A 26426-nucleotide genomic window follows, 5' to 3' on the forward strand; every position below is an offset into this window, starting at 1 on the left:
AAATGTTTTGCATTTTTTTTTCCATTTATATATGAATAGTCTTTTAGAAATGATGTTACATTGTTTTAAAAGATTCTGATGATAAATGTAACAAAATTAATTCATCTCCTTGGGTTCTACAAATAATAAAAGATCAATAAACTTGTCTTCCCCAAAACACAAATTCAGTCAGTGCAACAAAACCCCATAATCAACACCTTATACTCAGATCATGCATAATGCATCACAAACCATTATCCAACAAACATGTAACCTATTCCCAAGCCTCAAAGTTCTGAGGCATGCAAGAGCTAAATGGTAACTTGCCTTCCCCTCCCTATGAGCTCAGCTTGTGAGCTCTTTACTACACTCATAAGCAATTAGTTCACAAGGTAAGAAGGCATGCAATTGGAGGCATGCTTCGAAGGGGATTCAAATTTATCTAAAACAGAGAATGAAAACAGTGGATGCAAATTGATTTTCAGTGACATGACAAGGGAACATCAGCAGGGTATTATAGGGATGTCCAATATAAATGATTAAAAGGAAAGTATATTTATGATCTTTAATTACTTACAGCATGCATCTACTCAGCATAAAACTATTAAACTGATTATAGATTGGAATGAAAGAAATTATTTGACTACACACTTGGAATAAATAAATGTATCCATATATAGGTCACTGATGAGTATTTAGAATATTTTCCCAGCAGCGACTTTTAAATAACATTGATGCACTGAAAATCTTTGGATGTCCTGGTATGGTGGTGGTGCTGTAGAATGTAACCTACACAACCATCATTATACATCACATATAATTCTAAGGACTATGTTTTGCAACAGATAAATTAAGAGCTACTCAGCTTTATAACTGGAGAAATTAACCAAGCTTCTATTATGCATTCATGTCTCCACTACTGCTTCTCCTAATTAATTCAACTCATACAGCACAGTATTTTAACAAACTTGTTTTTAGTATTCTTATTTTAACTTTGCAAATTTTCTCCCCTCTTCTGTTCCTGAATGTGCTGATTCATGCTGGAGCACAATTTCATAGGCACCAGCAGCACCTTAATATTTAAAAGGTGTTCATTCTCCAAAATCTCGGCGCCAACAGCCAATATTCGGTGTGTGTGTGTGTGTGTGTGTGTGTGTGTGGCGCGGTGGGGGGGGGGGGGCGGTGACTTTATAGAATCCATATATTAATTTTTCAGTAGGGATTACAAAACTGTGGTCAGCGCAAGAGTTTATTTTTCTCCCTTTCTACCAGAGGCATTGGGGTAAATTGTTGAGCCCCACAAACATTCAGGCTCAAATTAGCTAATTTAGCACAGGACAATAATTGATTTGGCACCTTTTGATCTCCACATTTATATGCCGCATTTATTGATTAAGTCAAAAGAGCCATAAACTCTTACTGGCATAAGGACCTAAAAATATTAAATCTGAAACCAAGGCTAATAGAAAATACATTCCAAAAGGACTAAAATAATATTTTCCCCAAAAGTCTACATGACAGGGCTTCCACACCAGCCTTTCCATGTCTTCATCAGGAATGAAATCTGCCTGCAAACTCCCTTGAAGTAATAAGGCCCTTAAGGAAAGGACAGCAATAAGCAGAGCTTCCATTAGCACATATGAAAATCAGATTTGACCAGGTTCGGGGTTTAAAATTTATGAGTTTTCTGCATCACAGCAAGCTAGGCCAAAGGCCCAAGTCCATGAGGGGCTGTAGACAAGAGGAGGAGGATGCTGAGAAAAGTTAGCTTCCACAGTATGTAAATGGAAAAGTACATTTGCATCAACAATAAGATGTGCATATTTTTCAAAACATCTTTGCGTAGATTTTACTTCCATTATTATCTGGTGATGAGCAGTATGTTTAGTCTCACTTCACATAGTGTTGTGCCTCTCGCTCGCAACCTTAACCTCTGCCAAAATTGCAGACTTTGTAGCACATTTTATGGTGCTCTTTGGGATCAGTCCTGATACAATCGGTTCTTCGGGTTTAACACTTAATTTACACACACTGATCTAGGGAATGTATTTTTCAAACAACTTTTTCCTACTACAGGGACCACTCGTGCTCACTGAAATTTGAGAGAAGCCAATTACATCATTTACGTTTTAAGAAAAGCAGAACCAAATTCAAATTCAGAGGCCTTTTACTTTTGATTTAAGGGAGAACAGAAGTTTTCAAAATTCCTGAAAAACTTAGTCAAGCCTTCTTGTGTTTTAGAGCCCTTGCAAAGCTGAATCAACACTCAATGCACTTTAACTCGTTCCTTCCCAAGATCTCAACTGTGAAACTCCTTGCCTCCTTCAATCTACAGGTTTATCATCTAACCATAGCTTCTTGATTTTTTTCACCATTTCTCAATCTACTGAACCTTAACAATATCCCTGATTACTCATATCACCCCCATCTGTAAAACTTGTGAACATCTAAGTTAATCCAAGCACCTTCTGCAAGGTGCGACATTCTACCTTACAACCTTTATTCAAGTTGTCTGAACAGAACCGTAATTGACTTTAATTCAGGTAGCATAGCTTAAATGGCATAGATTGCAGGCAGTGAGTTGGCAGTGATGCAACCAGTAATTTAAATGGTGTAAATGGATTCAAGATGCAATTAAATACATTCTTGAAGGAGAAGGAATTGAGAGATGTGATGGGTAAGTGATTAGCATTTCTGATGGGAAAAAATAAGGTTTTATCATAATAAGATAAAATGACGAGGCTATTTTTTGTTCCTCCCTCATGCTGATGTTAATTCTGCTGTACTGAGAAAAAACAAATTTAGTTTTTAGATAAATAGATAGCAATAATTGAAGTGAGTCAAAAAGAGGGATTTACTGGGAGGGATAACCTTTTGCTGGTCCTAAAAATTGTTGAGCTGTTAATCATGACTTCTTGTAGACACATTCTACAATTCTCATCCGTGTTTCTAAATGGAGTACTACACTGATCCAGGCATGTGGGGAGAAAAAGGTAAAGAGTAGCTTAATCCCTCATCGCACATAAACCTTTGACACAGTTGTCTTAAAGAAGCAATCAGCATAGTTATAGACTAGATCATCCCATCTGATGAAATGTGTTTATTAGCAAATTTACAGCAGAAAATGCAGAGTTAAAAACAATTATTTAGTGATGCAGTTTATTTTGATGGATTATGATGTGATTACAAGAACTAGTTTCAGATTTTTAAACAGGTCAGATGAATGGTATTCCTTGCCTCACAAACAACATATTACAATACTTGCTTGTCAAACAGTTTTGTCTGTATTGGAAATAGCACTTGATTCCATCTGTTAATTCTTAAGAATGATTTTCTTTCAATTCCCTGAACAGGAAACAACACGACCATATCTTACCTCCAGTACAGGGCCTGCTCCAAGAATAATCTGCTCCACTCCACTCGCAAATCCCTTCTGGCTCAAAGCAGTAAGATGATGGATAAGGAAATTTGTACTTTGTGTCTTTCCTGAACCACTCTCGCCTGAAATAACGATACACTGGTTCTTCTTGCGTTGCAGCATGGCATGATATGCCACATCAGCAATCGCATATATATGGGGCTCCAGTTTTCCCAGATGGTGATTATCGTACATTTTTACATATTTGGGGTTGTAAATAGGAAGAAATTTGAAAGGATTTATGGCAATTAAAATCGTTCCCACATAGGTGTAGATTTTCTCTTGTTTAAACCTGCTGCGCAAGTTGTCCAGGAGTGCTTTTTCATTCAAGTCTGGTAGATTGCACAGGTCATTGTAGTCTTTCTGCGGGGGCTGAGGCAAAAATCCCCGCTCCATCATCCTCCTTCGCTCCTCCGTCACTCTGAGCCATGACTGCAGATTGTTATAATGAATTGAGCCATCGAGGTTTTTCTCTCGCAGCAAGAACCGATAGTCCTCGCTGCTGAAACAATTTTCTAGGGCGCTGCGTGGCCAAAGCATCATGCGCTGCACTGGACAATCGGTTGGATTGAGTATCCATTCCTCCCCACCAAACTCCTTCACTTCTGCCAAGACATAGCATTTTGTCTTCTCTAGCTGCAATTTGTAAATGAGAGTTTCTATAACTTCTGCTGCACTGGTGTTTTTCCTTGCAGTGACAGGGCAGTAAATGGTGCCTTCTGCTATATTCCCCGGGTAAACCCGTAATGTAAACTCATTATCTTCATAGCGTCGTCTTCCTCCAACATCATGCACATTCATATTGAATCAGTTGTGCCATCAGCACCGATAGCACATCCATACAGTAGGATTCATGACATCAGACCTGAAACAAAATCAACAGGAGCAGAAATCAAATTTTCAGCTGCATTTAGGCACGCAAAATTGCATTACCTCAGCCCAATAATCTGTAAGCACAGGGTTGTAACAAAGGAAAATCTTTGCATATATCATGAATACAGATTTCCAAATAACATCACTACACAAATTACAGTGGTCCTTTTCAAGTGTCTGTGAATTATAGGGAGGTCTTGTGGCACAGTGGATAGAGTACCTGTCTTTGAGCTAGAAGCTTCAGATTGAAGTCCCACACCAGGACTTGATGGCCAAGGAAGTGTGTTCAGGATGTAGCCAGACAGTTGCAGATTATCAACCTGAAAGTCCTTCCAACACGCGCCAATGGCAAGAGCTGGAGAGACCCCTCATCAGCCAGGTGATGAAAAGAAAGCTGGAGCCTCTACCGTCACTATCCACAGCTTCAGATCACAATGTGAATGTAAAAGTGCATGTTGCCATAGCAATTTGAACTCCCAGAGTGATTCATAACACACCACCATAAGTCATGTCAGATAGTTCGATACACTGTCTTTAGACTATCCCTCCGACAAGAGACCGATAATTAATTAGGTCAAACTTACTTGTGTCATTTTTAAAGCTGGATACCACCAATGCTTATTGGATCTATTGGCTCAGATCCTTGATAATATTGGAGATACAGGGCTAACCCCAATGCATGGAGAACATGATTAACAAAGTTGCATTCCCAGAGGGTTCAGCTGTACACATTTAGTTTGCTTTAAGATACTGTTAGAATCACTATCTTAACCAAGGCAGCTATCCCAAAAATATCAGTAAATGCACAATAAACAAAAATGTTAAGAAAATCAATAGTAAGCATCAGATTATTTAGCACATTAGTTAACATATTTTCAGAAAATCAAATATGCTTTAAAAAGGCATAATACTCATCTCTTCAAAAAAAAATTTTTATTCATTCACAGGGTGTGGGCTTCGCTGGCTGGGCCAGTATTTATTTGTCATCCCTAGTTGCCCTTGAGAAGGTGGTGGTGAGGTGCTTTCTTGAACTGCTGCAGTCCATGTGGTGTAGGTACACCCACACTGCTGTTAGAAAGGGAATTCCAGGATTTTGACCCAGCAACAGTGAAGGAACGGCGATATATTTCCAAGCCAGGAATGTAAGTGACATGGAGGGGAACTTCCAGGTGGTGGTGTTCCCATCTGTCTACTGCCCTTGTGCTTCTAGGTGGTAGTGGTCATGGGTTTGGAAGGTGCTGTCCAAAGAGCCTTGGTGAGTTCCTGCAGTGCATCTTGTAGATGTTGCACACTGCGGCTACTGTACGTCGGTGCTGGAGGGAGTGAATGTTTGTGAATGTGGTGCCAATTAAGCCGGCTGCTTTGTCCTGGATGGTATCAAGTTCCTTGAGTGTGTGGGAGCTTCGCTCATCCAGGCAAGTGGGGAGTATTCCATCACACTCCTGACGTGCCTTGTTGGTGGTGGACAGGCTTTGGAGAGTCAGGAGGTAAGTTACTTGTCGCAGGATTCTGAGGCTCTGACTTGCTCTTGTAGCCATAGTATTTATATGGCTACTCCAGTTTAGTTTCTGCTCAATGGTAGCCTCCAGAATGTTGATAATGGGGGATTCAGTGATGGTAATGCCATTGAAAGTGAAGGGGTGATGGTTGGATTCTCTCTTGTTGGAGATGGTCATTGCCCAGCACTTGTGTTGTGCAAATGCTACTTGCCACTTGTCAGCCCAAGCCTGGATATTGTCCAGGTCTTGCTGCATTTGGAAATGGACTGCTCCAGTATCTAAGGAGCCATGGATGGTGCTGAACATTGTGCAATCATCAGCAAACATCTCCACTTCTGACCTTATGATGGAAGGTCGGTCATTACTGAAGCAGCTGAAAATAGTTGGGCCTAGGACACTACCCTGAGGAACTCCTGCAGTCATGTCCTGGAGCTGAGATGATTGACCTCCAACAAACACAATCATCTTCCTTTGTGCAAGGTTTGACTCCAACCAGCAGAGAGTTCCCCCCCCCCCGACAATTCCCACTGACTCCAGTTTTCCTAGGACTCCTTGATATCACATTCAGTCAAGTGCAGACTTGATGTCAAGGGCAGTCACTCTCACCTCACCTCAGGTGTTCAACACTTTTGTACATGCTTGAACCAAGGCTGTAATGAGGTCAGGAGCTGAGTGGCCCTGACAGAACCTGAACTGAGCACTCGTGCGCAGGTTATTCCTAAGCAAGTGCCACTTCATAGCACTGTTGATGACCCCTCCCATTACCTTACTGATGATCAAGAGTAAACAGATGGGGCGGTAATTGTTCTGGGTTGGATTTGTCCTGCTTTTTTTGTACAGGACATAACGGGCAATTTTCCACATAGCCAGGTAGATGCCAGTGTTGTAGATTGGCTAGGGGCATGGCAAGTTCTGGAGCACAGTACTATTGCCGGAATATTGTCAGGGCCCATAGCTTATGCAGTATCTAACACCTTCAGCCATTTCTTGATATCATGTGGAGTGAACTGAATTGGCTGAAGACTGGCATCTGTGATGCTGGGGACCTCCAGAGAAGGCCGATATGGATCATCCACTTGGCACTTCTGGTTGAAGATTGTAGCAAATGCTTCAGCCTTGTTTTTTGCACAGATGTGCTGGGCTCTCCCATCATTGAGGATGGGGATATTTGTGGGGCCTCCTCCTCCAGCGAGTTGTTTAATTGCCCACCATCTTTCACTATTGGGTGTGGCAGGACTGCAGAACTTAGATCTGATCTGTTGATTGTGGAATTGCTTAGCTCTGTTCATCACTTGCTGCTTATGCTGTTTGGCATGCAAGTAGTCCTGTGCTTTAGTTTCACCAAGTTGACACCTCATTTTTAGGTATGCCCGGTGCTACATGCTCTCTTCATTGAACCAGGGTTGATCCCTTGGCTTGATGGAAATGGTAGAGTGAGGGATATGCTTGGCCATGAATTTACAGATTATATTCGAATACAATTCTGCAGCTGCTGATGGCCCACAGAGTCTCATGGATGCCCAGTCTTGAGTTGCTAGATTTGTTCGAAATCTATCCCATTTAGCAGGGCAGTAGTGCTACAGGGCACAATGGAGGGTAAACACAATGTTTGTAAACTCATCTCCACAACAACTGTGCAATGGTCACTTCTACTGATACTGTCATGGACAGATTCATCTGCGGCAGGCAGGTTGGTGAGGATGAGGTCAAGTATGTTTTTCCCTCTTGTTGGTTCCCTCACCGTCTGCCGCAGGCCCAACCTAGCTGCTATGGCATTTAGGACTCGGCCAGCTCGGTCAGTAGCAGTGCTGAGCCACTCTTGGTAATGGACATTGAAGTCCCACACCCAGAGTACATTCTGCGCCCTTGCCACCCTTAGCTGAGGGAGGCCAGTACATCGTAATCAGCAGAGGGTTGCCTTGCCCACGTTTGACCTGATGGGGTCTGGAGTCGATGTTGAAGACTCCCAGGGCTACTTCCTCCTGACCATATACCACTGTGCATACCCAGGGATGGTGATGGTGTCTGAGACATTATCCGTAAGATATGATTCTATGAGGATGACTATTTCAGGCTGTTGCTTGACTAGTCTGTAAGAAGCTCACCCAATTTTCCCCAGGTGTTATTAAGGAGGACTTTGCAGGATTGACAAGGCTGAGTTTGCCATTGTCATTGCCGGTGCCTAGGTCGACGCCAGGTGGTCCATCTGGTTTCATTCCTTTTTTGAAGCTTTGTAGCGGTTTGATACAACTGAGTGACTTGCTAGGACATTTCAGAGTCAACCACATTGCTGTGGGTATGGGGTCACATGTAGGCCAGACCAGGTAAGGACAGCAGATTTCTCTCCCTCCAGGACATTAGTGAACCAAATGGGTTTTTACAACAATTGACAATAGTTTCATAGTCATCATTAGACTTTTAATTCCAGATTTTTTATTGAATTCAAATTCTACCATCATTCGAACCTGGCCCCAGGGCACTAGTCTGGATTACTAGTCCAGCGACAATACCACTATGCCATCGCCTCCCCTCCCAGCACAACCATCACAATTTCCCGGATTGTTCTAGCTCAATATATTGTCAATAACAAAACTTCCTTTCAAATATAGCCATAAAATATGATACCATAAAAAGAAATCTATAAAGTTTTTTTTTAAATTAAGGATTTCTTGAAAACAAAATGAAAACTTATGGTATCAATAATTCCCACAGAACAAAAAGCTTACTGGTGCACAATTAGAAAAGTTGCCCAGTCTACACCAAAAGCTGAGTACACAGCCAGCTAAAACTGACTGTTGTTATGGTAATATGAAAGGGTTGGTAGCATATTTACCATCAACTGAGCAGCAAATCATCAGTACGTCGCAACAAGCAACATAATGAAAAGAACCAATAATAACCAACAAAATTACATTCCAATTCAAAAATAAGCTGGTGCTTATATTTTTTGTCAAAGTCAGAAACCTTTTTGCCAAAGTTACTTAAGATGCAGTAAGCACTTTTCTTTGAAACTTATTGTGAAGAATACTTCTTTTCACTAAGAAGTCCAAACTCTGCTTCGAAGGGGTGTTATGACTCCCATTATGAATATCATGCTATTCCACTTAAGAGAATCTAAAGTCAACATTGAAGGAAATACAGTCAATTGTATTAGTTTCAATCAATGAAGGTTTTGAATATATGATGTCACTGACCGAGCTAAAAAAAAGTCTTCCTTAGACACAGGGACGATGTCAGAAGACTGGAGAATTGTGAATGTTACACCCTTGTTCAAAAAGAGGTGCAATGATAAAGCTGACAACTGCAGACCAGTCAGTTTGACTTCAGAGGTGGGGAAACAATAGTTTGAGACAAAATCAACACTTAGACAAGTGCAGGATAATTAAGGAAAACCAGCATGGATTCATTAAGGGAAAATCATGTTTAACTGACTTGCTGGAATTTTCTGAGCTAAAGAGAAGGTTGATAAGGGAAACGCTGTTGATGTGGTGTATGTGGATTTTCAAAAGGCATTTGATACAGTGCTACACAACAGACTTGTGAACAAAAGTCAAAAACGAAATCAAATTCACTCCTATGTAATATGTTGACAATTGCCCCAAGATCTGGCTTAATTTTCAATCAAATCAATTTTCAATGATCCAGGCTTATTAGAGAAAATTTCTTCACGTGGTAAGCCGTAAACACAATTCATTTGTGTAAAACCTTGTAAAGCAAAGCAAATTTTAAACTATTACTTCCAAAATTGGTTTGCAGCTTAGTAAGATCATAAGTTCATAGCAAAAAGGAGTAGGCCATTCGACCCATTGAATCTGATCCATCGTTCAATAAGATCATGGCTGATCTAATTGTGACCTTAGATCCACTTTCCTGCCTGCCACTCATAACCCTTAACTTCTCAATCAAAAATTTGAGCCTTGAATATATTCAATGACCCATACCCACTGCTCTCTGTGGAAGAGAATTCTAAAAACTAACAACCCTCTGAAAGAAATTCCTCCCCATCTCCATCTTAATGAGAGATCTCTTATTTTTAAAACTATGGTCCTGGTTCTAAATTCCATGAGAGGAAACATCCTTTCAGCATCTACCCTGTCATGTCCCTTTAGAATCTTACATGTTTCATTAAGATCACCTCTTATTCTTCTAAGCTACAATGAGTATAGGCCCAACTTGCTCAACCTTTCCTCATATGACAATCCCTTCATCCCAGACCTCCTTAAAAGTAGACCAGAACTTTACACACTATTCTGGTTGTGGTCTCACCAATGCCCTCTACAGTTGTAGCAAGACTTTCCTATGTTTTCACTTCATCCCCTTGCAATAAAAGCCAACATTCCATTTGCCATCCTAATTACTTGCTGTATCTGCATGCTAACATTTTGAGATTGATGTACAAGGACACCCAGGTCTTTCTGTGCTGCAGCATTCTGCAGTCTCTCTCCATTTAAATAACATTCTTATTTTCTATTCTTCCTCCAAAGTGGACAAATTATATTTTTCCCACATTATACTCCATCTGCCAAATTTTTGCCCACTCACTTAACCTATCTATATCACCATGCAGACTATTTGCAGCCTCCTCACAAATTGCTTTCCTCTCTATCTTTGTAACATCAAAAAATTTGGCTACAATAGAGAGTTGGTCCCTTCATCCAATTCATGAACGTAGATCAGAAATAGTTGAGGCCCCAGAAATGATCCCTGCGGAACTACATTAGTTATAGTTTGCCAATCTGCAGATGATCCATTAATCCTGACTCTCCAATCCTCTAGCATGCTAACATATTGGGCTCAACATGAGCTCTTAACCTTGTGTAGTAACATTTTACACGGCACGTTGTCAAATACCTTTTGGAAATCCAAATACACTACATCTACTGGTTCCCCTTTATCCCCCTTGCTTGTTACACCCTCAAAGGACTCTGTTCAATATGCAATGACAGGGGTCATATTCACACATTACATGCTTTACTAGATATCATCTCGAGAGGTACTGAGAAAGGCTCTGTGGGTAAATAAGATGGGGTTCACCCAAATATTCTACATGGTTTAAGAGGTGACTAATATTCATGAGTCAAAGTCCACATATGATTAACAGCCACTATGGGCATATTCCAAAGAAATCTGGGCAAATTTTGCTATCTTTTACTTCTTTTCCTTCTTGTTTTCATTTGAATTAATTGCCAAAGAAGAGTCAATCACAGGGAAAAAACTGAACCAGAAAATCATGTATTTGAATAGTGGAGGTCCATTGTTTAACCTAAGAATTTTTCATTAAGGTGTAATTTCAACCATTCATCTTAATTCAGCTTTCTCAATATCAGACTTGGTGGTGATGCCAAGCAATGAATGAATCAGGAGTCACTAAGCATAAGATATTTTGCGGGGGGAGGGGGGGAATGAAGTTAATTTAAATTCTTTATTTGATTTCTACTATTTGTATGCATAATGAAGCATTTGCTACAGTGCAAAAGTGCTGTTCAATTGTCTTTAGTCACCCGAGCTAGAAAACTCACAAAATGGAAAAGTCTTGTGATGTGCATCCAACGCTTAGAGCAACATCAAACATTGTTTGTAACTTTCCTCCTGTGGTCCAATTTTTTTTTTTATATTACATTTTGTGATCTGGTTTGTAATTATTTTCCTGTTAATGTGCTGTTTTGCATAAATTGTTAACTGTATCTATTTTAACCTTCTAAATGTTTCATTAGAAAAGGACAGTTCTCAACAAAACTGAAACTACTGACTTAAAGGCAATAAGACACCAGAAACTCAGGTAACTCAAACACAGTATTCAGAATAATACAGGAAATGTTAGAGCACCACAGAAGTTTTACCACGAAGCAAAAAAAATTAATTAATACCCAAGACATACATTCTGATGACACTGCATTTACTAACAATGAATTTTGGACTAATTTTCCCGCAGGCTTCACATGCAATATTGGTTGGTGAGGAAGTGACTGTCTGCTTAAGAAATTTAGGAAAGCTCCACCCTCATTAAGATCCCCTATATCCCCAGGCAGTACTGAAACTGTTCCCAAGAATCACAATATGCTCTTGTTCCTGCAATGTAAGCTCCCCTGCATAAATGACTAAGAATTGTCTACAGTTGATGGCATCTTATTAATCACTGTACACACTACTCCACGCAGCAAGGCCATGGCTAGAGAAACATGGTCCACCGTATGCACTCTAGACTATTTCATAGAGCTCCTGCATTTAGTCAGCCCTTGTGAACAGTACTACATGGTACCAGCTAATCAGAATGAGAAACATACAGTCTATCTACCTTTACAACATTGTTCTTTTCAGACTAAGTCAAATAAGCAATCATCCAACTTTGACTTTGTTCATGACCTTTACATCCTAAGCAGTCCCCAAAACTTAAAAAGGTATATCCAAAAATAACAAAAAAAAGGCTGTAATCTTAAATATGCTTTTCTAATAAAATAAATAATTTCCTTTCTGGAATCTGGGATACTTACCGTGTTCCAACAATTGGATGCATGTTAGATTCTCACATGCTGAAACTGTCCCACAGCTGGAATTTTTGCTTAATTCATACCTTTCCAATCTAATTTTTCATAGAACAGTTCTCAATTCCAAATTAAATTCAAAGGGTTGGATTTTACTCTCTCCCAGCAGCATGTTTGAAGGCTGGTGGGGGTCGTAAAATGCAGCATGTGGCCTTCCCGCTCACTCCCTACCTATCTCCCATTTCAATGGGGTCACTCGAGGCATTTTGCAGCCTGCCCACTCTTGAGCCTATTGAGGCCCTCAAGTGGTCACTCAAGTGCCTCATCCCACTCGTATTTTCCCATGGCATGGGACACCCAGCAGCTTTTACTGGATGGGCTCATGTTGGGGTCTTTCAGGGGTCCCTTGTACACCTCCCCATCAAGATCATCCACCTCCCCTTTAACCCCACCACCCCCCATCCCCACAGGGCACTGCCAGCAACGCCTTGCCGATACCCCAGGCTTACCTTCAGTCCAGCCTTCATAACCTCCTCTTCTTCGGGTACTGGCTGTAGCCCCAGCGTTGGCCCCAGCGCAAAACTGGCATTGCTGGGAATACAGAGTTATCAGCCAATCAGCAGCCCTCTAAGGCAGGACTTCCTCCTGAGATGGGGCAGAAGTCTTACCCTCACAATGTGGCTCACTTACACGTGCTAGAAGCTACATATATTCATACATGGGTCCTGCCTTTGCAGACAGGAGGCATGTCCACGCATTTCACCTTTTTCAACTAATTAAAAGCTTGGAGGGGAGGGGCAGCCATTCCCCATGGTGATGCCTTGACTGGTTTGAATTTAATCAAAAGCTTGGCAGTTAAAAACTGGTGTATTTTCTGTGGCAACGCCTCTACCAAAGTCCATTTGTCATCCAATCAGCACTCTCTTCTCATGCAGCATAAATTGTTGTTTCCTTTACTATTGGCATTCTTGCAAATCTGTCCTGATGAGTGCAAAATGAAAAGCTTGGACAGCATGTCTCTTCTTTCAGAAAAAACAGAAATGTTGGAATTAGGTCAGGCAGGATTTGTGGAGAGGAAAACAAGTTTATATTTCAGGCTGATAACTTTCCATCAGAAAGGGAAAAGGATAAGGATGCACAGAATTTAAGCAAGTACAAGGTTAGGAGAGAAAAAAAGAAAAGGTCTTTGATAGGACTGAAGACAAGAAACATTAATGACAAAAGACATTAAGCTGCAAGACAAAGAGGGTGGTAATGGGCCAAGTACAAAAGAAGTGATAATCTAGGAAGAAGTGGAAATGGGGTTAACAATCACTAACAGAGCTCATGTCCAAACAAACAGGTGGTGGTGGTTATGGACTAAAACTGTTGAACACAACATTGAGTCTAGGAGGCTGTAGATTGCTTCATTGAAAGCTGAGGTGCTGTTCCTTGAGTTTATGTTGAGCTTCACTGGAAAAAAGTGTAGGAGGCCAAGGACAAAGATGTCACAATGGGAATGGAGTAGAGAATTAAAATGACAGGTGGCTGGAAACCTGGGGCCACATTTTAGGATTGAACAGGCATGTTCCACAAAAGGATCACCCAATCAGCATTTGGTCACCCCAATGTACAGGAGACCACATTGCAAGCAGCAGACATAGTACACTAAATTGAAAGAAGTATAAATAAATCACTGTTTCACCTGGAAGGTGTGTTTGGAACCATGGAAAGTGGGAAAGGAGGAAATAAAATGGAAGGTGTTACATCTTCCACTTAGAGTGCTGAAAGAGGGGAAAAAAGATGGCATCACATTCTAGGTGGTGGAAATGGTGGGAATGATTTGTTGAATTTGGAAACTGATGGGGTGGAAGATGAGGCCAAGCTGTTAGCATAACTTAGAGCGAATGGCATTCAGCTGATAATACCTCAAAAATCCTGACCATCAAATAAATTAACAGGTATATATAAATGTGATTTAAGAATTTTCTGGAAACTTTTTGCAGTGATTTCCCCATTGTCAAACTTTAGCCAAATTCCTGCAAAGAAAAAAACATGCAAAAAAATTCTCAGAAAAAAATCCCCAAATATCTTTGTAACTAAATTGTCTGATCCTACAAAGCCACACATCATCCTGACTTGGAACTATATTGCTGTGTCAAAATCCTGGGATTCCCTTCCTATCAACACTGGGGTGTACTTCTGCTAGTTGGACTACAGCAGTTCAAGAAGACAGCTCACCGTGATCTTCTCAAGGGCAATTAGGGATGGACAACTAATGCTGGCTTAGCCAGCGATACCCACATCCCATGAAAGAATAAAAAAGATTGATCTGGGTAGGAAGAGATCCTGCTCCTGATCATCTGTCAGTAACTCAATTGGAAAATATGTATATCAGGACCAGAATTTCTTGTTGCACCATCCAGAGTAAAACAGCCTTCCAACACTCACTATCTAAGATCAATTTGAAAGTTGGCCAGTGGATGGTGGTCAGTGCCCCCAAGGTTGTTCTTCAGCAAAATTACAGAATTCATGACTGGCTGGGGTGGGAGAAGAAACTAGAACAAAATAATTTTTCAATCTTAAAGAGCTTCATAAACAAGGACCAGTCTATGGCAAAGATTAGAGACTGCAGCCCATGATTAACATTTCTTTTAACATTGAGAAGGGTACGAGAAGAACCACCTCTCCAACTCAGCTGCTTTCAAAAGGATAGCTACTCTCTCCAGTCATCTCCCTCATCTGTAAATTGAGAACCGTCTCTTTTAAGTGATCCCAATACATTTTCTGCAGAGATAGAAGGATGGAGGAAATAACCAATATTAACACTATAGTAAATTTTAAAAACTACTTAAATCAATAAATTACAAAGCTATTTCCTATTAAATGTAAACAGCAAAGGGACAGAGAAAAAACTGAGCAGTGTATAAACAGCAAAAATGGTTTGAAACTTAAGGCATGCATTTGTTCAACATTTAGCAATTACCATTTGCCATGTGCTTCAGCTGTGAAAAAGGTACATGGTTGCGAAAGGCAGTTTGAAAATCACATCCACATAGTGGTTTCAAGGGAAGCGATTATAATTAAATCTTTCCCCCCGGTTTCAGCTACAACAGAGCTGGCTGTGGCAGAGGACGAAAGGCTTCTTGCAAATCACCATGCAAAGAGGTTTGCTCCATATCATGTTAATGATTTTGCGTTGCTGCACAGTACCAAAAATGCAGCTTTACTCCTATAATTCAGCCCACCTATAGCTGACCAGTCAGGCATATTGTTTCACTGCAGGGATAATACACCATGCATTTTTCTTTTAAAAAGGTAGTGAATAGGTGTAATTGGTGGAAATTCACCACTCTCATTGTGATCTGGAGTCTTGGCCAGTTCCAGGCAAACAGATTATTAAATTGTGAGGTAATTAATGTTTTAAATTGTCCAATCTTTTGCATTAGTTCAGCCAATTTCACTCAGGTTGCAGCATTAAAACTAGCACAAACTACACCATGATCCAAAATGTTATATAATCAGAAGCACAGCATTATACTTTACAGTAAGACTGAGATAATGGAAACTGAACAATGCACCTACAATGGATTACTGAGTAAAGTCAAACGTGCAATACAATGCTGAGCCAGGCACACCAAAATATCTCATTGTCAGTTCCCAATCAGTAAGGAGTTAGCTAATTTGAGCCATAATGGCAATTGGAAAAACTAAAACATCTGCATACCTTCACATCCTCTGGACATCCCAAATTGATTCCCATGGGTGGCTCAGTAGGTAGCACATTTATCTCTGAATCACAAGGTCCCAGGCTCAAGTTCTACACCAGGGTTCGAGCCCAAAAATCCAATGCAGTACTGAGGAAACATTACACTGAGAGATGTCATCTTTCAGATGAGATGTTAAACCAAGGCCCCATCTGCCTCCTCAAGTGGATGTAGAAGATCCCATGGCACTATTTCAAAGAAGAGCAAGGTAGCCATCCCTAGTCTCTGGATGAATATTTATCCTTCAATCAACATCACAGAAAATAGATTATCTGGGCATTAACAAATTAGCTGCTGTGTCTCCGACAGTACATAATTGACTACACTTCAAAAATTATGTCATTGGGCAGAGTGTTTAGAAATGTCCGGTGGTCATGAAAAGCACTTTATAAATACAAATTATTCTTTTTTTAATCCAATAGATTATTATTGAAGTGCAACTGCTATTGTTATAAGGGCAAGAATGGCAGCCAACCTCACCTTCCGGGAGCGGAGACAGCCGGATCTGCAAGGGGCAACTCTACTCAGGCAGTGGGCTGAGTTTGAAAACAGAAATCCAGGAGGGACATCACAGGAAAACTGTGAGCTCATTTTGGTAGGTGGATAGGTGCAGATGTACTTTCTCGAAGGTCACCACTGTTTGATAAATGTAGCATTGGACCAAGAGTGTTCCATCACCAAATTTTCATCTTCTACTTTTGAAGCAGTACTACAAGGTGATGAGTGATCAGATGCTGTTAGGGAGTGTGTTTAAATACCTTAAAACTAGAAAAATGTATCATTTATAAAGAAGTAGCTACTTGGATTTCAGTAAAGAACACTCGCTATAGGAAAGTAAAATTAAATCAAGTCAAAGTAAAACAAAGTAATAAAGTAACCCAAACTAAGATAAAGTTAGCGTAAGTATAGTAAAGTTACTAGTAATTCATTCTACTTCCTCTAAGTGTAATAAATAGTTTTTAGAGTTATGAATGGCAGGTCAGCTCAGCCAAGTGGAGAGTACATCCTGTCGTATGTGTGAAGTCATGGACGCACCATGTGTCCCTGACAAACACATCTATAGGAAGTGTCACCAGCTGCACAAGCTTGAGCTCCAGGTTTTGGAACTTGAGAGGTAGCTGGAGTCACTGTTGTGCATCCACAAGGCAGAGGACTACGTGGATAGCACGTTTAGCAGGTGGTCACACAACAGGTCAGAAGCGTACAGCCGGAGAGGCCAGGCAGTCTAAGAGAACCAGGCAGGTAGTGCAGGAGTTCTCCTCTGGGACTATCCTGCCTGCTAATCGGTTTGGATGCTGATGAGAGTGATGGTTCCTCAGGGGAGTGCAGCTAGAGCCACACCTGAGGCATCATGGGTGGGTCAGCTATACAGGGGAGGACGAAGAAGAATGGAAGGGCAATAGTGATCGGGGATTCCATAGTCAGGGGATCAGACAGGTGTTTCTGCAGCAGTAAACATGACTCCAGGATGATGTGTTGCTTCCCTGGTGCCAGGGTCAAGGATGTCATGGAGCAGCTGCAGGACATCCTTCCACGGGAGAGGGATCAGCCAGAAGTCATGGTCCACATTGGTACCAAAGACATAGGTCGGAAGAGGGATGAGGTCCTGAAAGCAGATTTCAGGAAATTAGGAAAGAAATTAAAAAGCAGGATCTCAAGAGCAGTAATCTCAGGATTACTCCCAGTGCCATGTGCTAGTGAACAAAGGAAAAGGAGGACTGATCGATTAAGTACGTGGCTGGTGAACTGGTGTAGGGGGGGGCATCAGGACTGGTTCTGGGGCAGGTGGGACCTGTACAAGCTGGACGGGTTACATTTTAACAGGACTGGGACTGATATACTCACAGGGAGATTTACTAATGCTGTTGGTTGGGTTTAAACTAGCTTGTCAGGGAGGTGGGAACCTGAGGGGTGGCCCAAATTGGAAGAAAGTAAAGTTGGCAACAGGAAGTAGCAGTGAGACCAGAAGGGAGGAGAAACAAAGTAGAGCATTGAGTATGCTTCAAATGTGGAATGATGTCAAAAAGACAAAGTTAAGGGCACTCTATCTGAATGCACGCAGCATTCACAATAAGGTAGATGAGCTAAAGGCACAAATAGAGGTAAACTGGTATAAAAAACTGCCATTACGGAAAGATGATTACATGGTGACCAAGACTGGGAACTGAATACTCAAGGAAGGACAGACAAGAAGAGAAAGGAGGTGGAGTTACACTGATAATAAGGGATGGGATCAGTGCATTAGTAAAGAGAGGATCTCAGATCGGAAAAACAATGTGTGGAATCTGTTTGGGTGGAGCAAAGAAACAGCAAAGGGCAGCAGACATTGGGTGGAGTTGTTTATAGGCTACCAAGCAGTAGTGGTAATGTGGGGCATGGTATTAATCAGATGAGAAAAGCATGTAGCATGGACAATACAGTAATCATGGGTGACTTCAATCTGCACATGGACTGGGTAGACCAATTGAGTACTAATGCTGTGGAAGGCGAGCTTCTGGAGTGTATTAGGGATGGTTTTCTAGAGCAGTATGTTGAGGAGCTGACTAGAGGACAGGCTATTTTATATCTAATATTATGTAATAAAAAAGGGCTAATTAATAATCTTGATATAAAAGAATCTTTAGAGACGAGTAACCACAATATGATAAAATATTACTTTATGTTTGAAAGTGAGGTAGTTCACTCTGAAACAAGGGTGTTAAAGTTGAATAAAGGAAACTATGAAGGCATGAGGGACAAACTGACTGAGCTGTATTGAGAAAATACATTAAAAGGTATGACTGTACATAGACAATGGATAGTCTTCAAAAAACTATTACATAGCTTACAGCACTTATCCATTCCTTCATGGTACAAAAGCACAAAAATAATCAGTCAACCATGCCTGACAAAGGAAGTTAAGGATTGTACAAGGTTAAAAGAAAAGGCTTATAAAATTGCCAGTTGTAGCAGTAACCCTGAGCATTGGGAGGTTTTTAGAATATAGCAAAGGAAGACCAAGAAACTGGTAAAGAAAGGGAGAATAGAATACAAGTGCAATCTAGCCAAAAACATTAAAATGGACTGTAAAGGTTTCTATACATATGTAAAAAGGTAGCGTTCGGCTAAGACAAATGTGGGTCCATGACAGGCAGAGTCAGGAGAATTCACAATGGGGAATTGAGAAATGGCAGAGAAGCCAAATGATTACTTTGTATCTGTTTTCACTGAGGATGATACAGGAATTCTCCCAGATTTAGAGATCCAAGGGACTATGGAGAATTAGGAGTTGAAGGAAATTAGTAGAAGGAGGTTATATTGGAGAAACTAATGGAACTGAAAATGTATATTTCCTCAGGACCTGATATTCTGCATCCCAGATTGTTTAAAAAGGTTGCTATAGAAATAGTGGATGCATTGGTGATCATTTTCCAAAATTCTAAAGATTCTGCAATGGTTCCTGAAGATTGGAAGGTAGCAAATGTCACCCCACTATTTAAGGAGGGAAGGAGAGTGAAAACAGGGAACGACAGACCTGTTAGCCTTACATCAGTAGTAGAGAAAATGCTAAAAGTCTTTAATAAAGGATGTGATAAATGGATACTTGAATAATCATGATCTGATTGGGCATAGTCAGCATGGATTTGCAAATGGAAAATCATGTTTGAAGAACTTGGAGTTTTTTTGAGGATGTTACTAACAAAATTGATAAGAGTCCACAGATGTAATATACTTGGATTTTTAGAAGACTTTTGATAAAGTCCCCCACAGGAGATTGATTAGCATAATAAAAGCACATGGGATAGGAGGCAATATACTAGCATGGATTAAGAATTGGCTAACAGGCAAAAAAGAGAGTAGGAATAAATGGGTCATTCTCATGTTGGCACGCTGTGACTAGTGGAGCACCGCAAAGGTCAGTACTTGGGCCCCAGCTGATAACAATATTTGGATGTGGGAACCAAATGTAATATTTCCAAGTCTGCAGATGATACAAAGTTAGGCAGGAACATATGTGTTGAGGAAGATGTAAAGCATTTACAGGTGAATTTGGACAGACTTAGTGAGTGGGCAATAATATGGTAGATGGAATATAATGTGGAAAAATGTGAGGTTATCCACTTTGGTAGAAAGGAAGAGACATGCAGAGTATTTCCTAAATGGTAAGAGATTAGAAAGTGTAGGTCTACAAAGGGACTTAGGTGTCCTTGGCCTGAAAGCTAACATGCAGATGCAGCAGGCAATTAGGAAGGCTAATGGAATACTAGCCTTTATCACAAGAGGATTTGAGTACAGGAGTAGTGAAGTCTTGCTTCAATTGTATAGAAGCCTGGTTAGCCTGTACCTGGAGTACTGTGTGCAGTTTTGGTCCCCTTGCCTCAGAAAGGATATTATTGCCATAGAGGGAGTGCAACAAAGGTTCATCAGATTTGTTTCAGGGATGGCGGGACTGTCTTATGAAGAGAGATTGGGCAAATTAAGCCTACATTCTCTAGAGTTTCAAAGAATGAGAGGTGATCTCAGTGAAACTTACAAGATATATAAAGGAATAGGCAGGGTAGAGGCAGCTTCAATGTTACCCTGGTTGAGGAGTCTAGAACCAGAGGACACAATTTCAAAATAAGGGGGAAGTCAATTAGCACCAAGATGAGGAGAAACTTCTTAACTCAGAGGGTTGTGAATCTTTGGAATTCCCTACCCCACAAGGTGGCGGAAACTCAGTCATTGAGCATGTTTAAGGTAGAGACTGATAGATTTCTGATTAATAATAAGGTGAAGTTATGGGGATAGTTATGAGTTAAGAAATTTTCGATCAGCCATGATCGTATTGAATGGCAGAGCAGGCTCGATGGGCTGAATGGCCTTCTCCTGTTCCTTTATGGCAAGAACTCAATCAGCAGATAAATGATTGGATTTTTTTTATTAGACAGTGATGGTTGTAATATACAATAACAGGCTCTTATTCTAATTGGTGATCCAATGGTTTCCCCTTCAAAGTGCATATACATGGACAGAATGGGGCTTGTCTGTTATATCTCAAACAATCAACCTGCTAAAAATCACACACAGAGGAAAGGCCACTGTGACAAGGTCCTGGTGAGTGCCTGTGGAACCATATAATAAGAGTTAGCTAGATCACAGGCTTATGGTGGTCATAATTCAATTTCTAGTAGCTACAACTGCACAGCATAAAACAGTGCATAATTCTGCAGGTTTTTGTTATTCCAAATCTCTAACACGCCGAAAAAGGATCATTCATTGGTGCAATATGTCCAGTTGTTTTGACTATGGGTAAAGATGCAGTTTTGAGAGGTAGTAACAATGGCTTTGCTCAAGCTTGTGCTAAGCCTAATTTGCAATTGCAAATTGATCAGCTACAAAGTAAATGGCACAAAGCCCAGCAATGGTAAGCCAACAGAGGCAGAAGGAAACAGAGAGGACTAAGAACCCAGATGAAGGAAGCACACAAGAGTAAGAACACAAAGAATGCTACAGGAAGAAGAAAAATAGCAAACAGATTAAACCATTAAGTTCTACGGCAACAAATTTGAATTGACCTTTTGCCGTAACAACGTCAAATAGTTCAGGCTCCCTCTGGCTGAGTTCTGACAAAATAAGTATAGCTGACTCATCCCACAGAAACAAAAATAATATTTCATCAACTTTCCCAGAGCAATCTAGCAAAATTCAGCTTTTCCAGCCACAACACCAATCACTGAAGCCCCTCAAGTCCTTTTAGCTAAATCGCTATTGATACTAGCAAAAAACTGCAGATGCTGGAAATCCAAAACCAAAACAAAAACAAAAATACCTGGAAAAACTCAGCAGGTCTGGCAGCATCTGCGGAGAGGAACACAGTTAACGTTTCAAGTCCGAATGACCCTTCAGCAGAACAGTTCTGTTAAAGGGTCATTTGGACTCAAAACGTTAACTGTGCTCCTCTCCGCAGATGCTGCCAGACCTGCTGAGTTTTTCCAGGTATTTTTGTTTTCGCTATAGATACTGACAGGTTCTCCTTGTGGTTTCAAAGATTAAGATAACCTTCTATAAAGGCCAAGCATCGGAATCACATCAGCTATCAGCAATTACGCATTAAGATAAAAGTTTTTCAATACTAATTTCCCATTCTGAAGTTTTCTATACTGTGATGTAGTCCTTCTCTTAAATCACCCTGCATTTCAGAAGCAGTAGCCCAACAATACAATATAATCTGCCAGTTGAAACCAAACTACTTCCTTCACATTTTAATGTCTGCATGTACGTTTCAGCTAGGGTCCAGCTATTCAATCAGTATGAGAATAAATCTTACATACACACCAAGTGCAACAGCTTTTTTTTCTCTATGTCATGTCACATTCAGTGCTTTAACTAGATGAGCAGCCTTTATCAGGAATCAATCATAACCTGAAAAACTTTGCAGCAACCTGCCCAGTTACAAAATTGTGTTATTATTGAACCTGTCACACAAAACACTGCAGGGAGCATGCGTCAGCATCTGCAAAATGGAATGACATCATACAGAAACTCCACTCCCAATCAGACCAAGCAGCAAGTCCAGACACAGAAGCTCACTCAGGCTCATTACAAAGACTTGAACTAATTTGACTACACCATTCTGGTTATTAAAAAGTTCCCTCGGTCTAACTCATTTTGAGTGTCAGCTGTCATGGAGTCAAGTTCGTTGGAAATTGTATTGAGTCTGCATCAAACCTCAAATGAATTAGAAGGGAGATACTTGTCCCGCCTCTAGGAGTTAAGTTTGAAAAAGCAGTGAATGGACAAATATTCTAATCTATTGCAATGCACAGCCTTTCCCCCATCAAGTAGAATTATAGGGCTATTTTCACAATGCAACACACCCAGTGTGAAATCTTGTTGACAAAGAGCGTGGGTCAGCGAGAGGTAAAACACTACAGTATCAATTCTTTGAGGCATGCTATGCAAAAACTCAGAATCGCAGAGATCAACACTAAAATAAGCACATTACCCCAATTGTGAAAACATGGTAGAAGCTGCTATCACTGCTACAGTATTAACTTACAAAACGAACTCCAACAGATTCTTTAGTGCTTAATACTTCATTGTACAGTGCCTCACTGAGTCATACAGGCCAGAAAGTCTGTACTCAGTTAACGGATCTAACCCAAGCAGTGCCTAGAACTCAACAATTAGCCTCAGTGCCCTGGCCTAGGGATGGGGTGAAATGAAAGTAAGGCAGTGCTCCCGCTCCCCATTGCTACCCAGTGAATCATCCTAGAAAGATTAGGCAATAGTTAGATTATAATATCTAGCTATGTGCCCTGCTTTAGACAGGATTCCTTATTCCAGAGAGAGAGTACAGAAGAAATTCAAAATGAAACCAAGAAAGAGAATTAATTAAAAGAAAGAAGGGGAGGTGGGCAGCTCTGTTAATAAAGTTGAGGTCAGTATAATAGTGAGAAATGGCCTTGGTTCAGAAGATCAAGATATAAAATTAGTCTGAATGGAGATAAGAAATAGCCAAGGAAAGAAATCACTGGTAGAAATAGTTTGTAGGGCCCCAAACAGCAGCTGCACAGAAAGACAGATATACAAAAAAGAGATAATGGGGGCTTGCAAGAAAGATACTGTAATAATTGTGGATGACTTTATTCTTCACATCAATTGGACAGAAAAGGTAGCCTGGAGGATGAGTTCTCAGAGTGTATTCAGGACAGTTTCTGGGGACAATATGTTCTGAAACCTACTAAGCACAAGGCTTTTTTGGACCTGATGATGTGCAATTAGACAGGATTAAAGAGCTCATAGTAAAGGATCATTTAGGCAAGAATGATCATAACACGTTAGAATTTTTCATTCAGTTTGAGAGTGAGAAGCGTAGGTCTATAACTAGGATATGAGGACAGAATTAGCTGAAGTGAACTGGGTAAATAGGTAAACTAGCAAGAAATATAAAAATAGACACTAAAAGACACAAAAAGGGAAAAAAAATGTTAAAATGAGCAATGGTCCATTAGGTGAGACTGGGGAATTAATAATGGAAAAACATGGAAATGGCAGAGTATTTTGATTCAGTCTTCACAGTAGAAGACACAAGAAAGCACCCCAAGAATAGTAGAAAATCAAGAAGCAAAAGGGAGGGAGGGACTTAATCACTGTCACTGGACAAAAAGTAGTGAGAATACTAATGGGACTCAAGCCTGACAAGTCCCCTGAACCTGATGAACTGCAGCCTAGGATCTTAAAAGAAGTGGCTGCAGAGATACTAGATGCATTGGTTGCAATTTCCAAAATTCCCTGGGTTCTGGAAAAGTCACAGCAGATTGCAAAACCACAAATGGAACACCTCTGTTCAAGAAAGAAGAGACACAGAAAGCAGGAAACCATGGGCCAGTTAGCCTAGCATGTCAATGGAAAAATGCTGGAATCCATTATTAAGGAAGCAGTAGCAGGACATTTAGAAACTCATAATACAATCAGCATGGTTTTGCGAAAGGGAAATGTTTTGTTTTATTTCTTCACGGGATGTGGGCACCGCTGGCTAAGCCAACATTTAATTGCCCATCCCTAACTGCCCTTGAGAAGGTGGTGGTGAGCCAGCTTCATGAACCACTGCAGTACATGTAGTATAGGTACACCCAGGAGGGAATTCCAGGATTTTGACCCAGCGATAATGAAGGAACAGTGATATAGTTCCATGTCAGGATGGCGTGTCACTTAGAGAGGAACTTGCAGGTGGTGATGTTCCCATGTTTCTGTTGCCCTTCTTCTAGATGGTGGAGGTTGCAGGTTTAGAAGGAAAAATTTGACAAATTTATTAGAGCGCTTCGAGCATGTGACAAGCAGGGTGGATAAAGGGGAACTAAAAGATGTACTTTATTTGGATTTCCAAAAGACATTTGACAAAAGTGCCACAGGAAAGATTGCTACGCAAGATAAGGAACTATGGTGTTCAGGCAATATATTAGCATAGATAGATGACTGACCGACTAACAGAAAACAGTATCAGGATAAATGAATCATTTTCAGAATGACAAACTGTAACCAGTGGAGTGCCACAGGGATCAGTGCTGGGGCTTCAACTATTTACAGTCTATATTAATGACTTGAATGAAGGGACTGAGTGTATTGTAGCCACATTTGCTGACAATATGAAGAATGGTAGGAAAGCAAATTGTGGGGAGGATACAGAATTTGCAAAGGGATAGAAATAGGTTAAATGAGTGGGCAAAAATTTGGCAAATGGAGTACAATGTAGGAAAATGTGAGGCTGCCCACTTTGGCAGGAAGAATAGAAAAGCAGAATATTATTTAAATAGAGGGACTGCAGAATGTTGCAGTACAGAGGGGCCTCAGTGTCCTTGTACATGAATCACAAAAAGTCCCCAGCATCACAGATGCCAGTCTTTAGTCAATTCAATGCACTCCATGTGATATCAATAAATGGCTGAAGGTATTGGATACTCCAAAGGCTATGGGCCCGGACAATAGTCCACTAACAGTGCTGAAGTCTTGTGCTCCAGAGCTTGCCGCAAGCCTAGCTAAGCTGTTCCAGTGCAGTTACAACACTGACATCTATCCAGCAATGTGGAAAATTGCCCAGGTATGTCCTGCACACAAAAAACAGGACAAAACAAACTCAGACAATAACCTCCCCATCAGTCCACTCTCGATCATCAGTAAAGTAATGAAAGGGTTCATCAACAGTGCTATCTTGCTTAGCAATAACCTGCTCACTGATGCTCAGTTTGGGTTTTGCCAAGGCCACTCAATTTGACCTCATTACAGCCTTGGTCCAAACATGCACAAAAGAGCTGAACTCCTGAGGTGAGGTGAGAGTGACTAACCTTGATATCAAGGCAACATTTGACCAAGTGTGGCATCAAGGAACTCTAGCAAAACTGGAGTCAATGCAAATCAGGGGAAAACTCTCTGCTAGTTGAAATCATACTTAGCACAAAGGAACATAGCTGTTGTTGTTAGAGGTCAATCATCTCAGTTCCAAGACATCACTGCAGGAGTTCCTCAGGGTAGTGTCCTAGGGCCAACCATCTTCAGTTGCTCCATCAATGACCTTCCCTTCATCCTAAGGTCGGAAGTGGTGATGTTCACTGATGATTTTGCAATGTTCAGCACCATTTGTGACTCCTCAGATACTGAAGCAGTCCGTTTCCAAATGCAGCAAGACCTGGACAATATCCAGGCTGACAAGTGGCAAGTAACATTCGCACTATACAAGTGCCAGGCAATGACCATCTCCAACAAGAGAGAATCCAACCATCACTCCTTGATGTTCAATGCATTAGCACAGCTGAATCCCCCACTAACAACATCCTAGGGGGTTACCATTGACCAGAAACTGAATTGGACTAGCCTTATAAATACTACAAGAGCAGATCAGAGGCTAGGAATCCTGCAGTGAGTACCTCATTTCCTGACTCCCCAAAGCCTGTCAACCATCTACAAAGCA

The 26426-nt window shown here is 40.8% G+C and overlaps 1 protein-coding gene across 4 annotated transcripts in view; it reads right to left on the minus strand.

Annotated features, from left to right (window-relative positions):
* myo9aa (myosin IXAa) overlaps positions 1-26426 on the minus strand; it is a 289869-nt gene that overhangs the window by 235712 nt on the left and 27731 nt on the right. For all 4 annotated transcript variants that reach the window (XM_041178287.1, XM_041178288.1, XM_041178289.1 and 1 more), the window contains exon 2: positions 3356-4262. In XM_041178287.1, coding sequence (XP_041034221.1) covers positions 3356-4198 — 843 coding nt within the window. In that variant the 5' untranslated portion in view covers positions 4199-4262. The remainder of the gene's footprint in view (positions 1-3355; positions 4263-26426) is intronic.

The sequence above is a fragment of the Carcharodon carcharias genome, chromosome 32 (assembly GCF_017639515.1).
Source record: "Carcharodon carcharias isolate sCarCar2 chromosome 32, sCarCar2.pri, whole genome shotgun sequence".
Taxonomy (NCBI): domain Eukaryota; kingdom Metazoa; phylum Chordata; class Chondrichthyes; order Lamniformes; family Lamnidae; genus Carcharodon; species Carcharodon carcharias.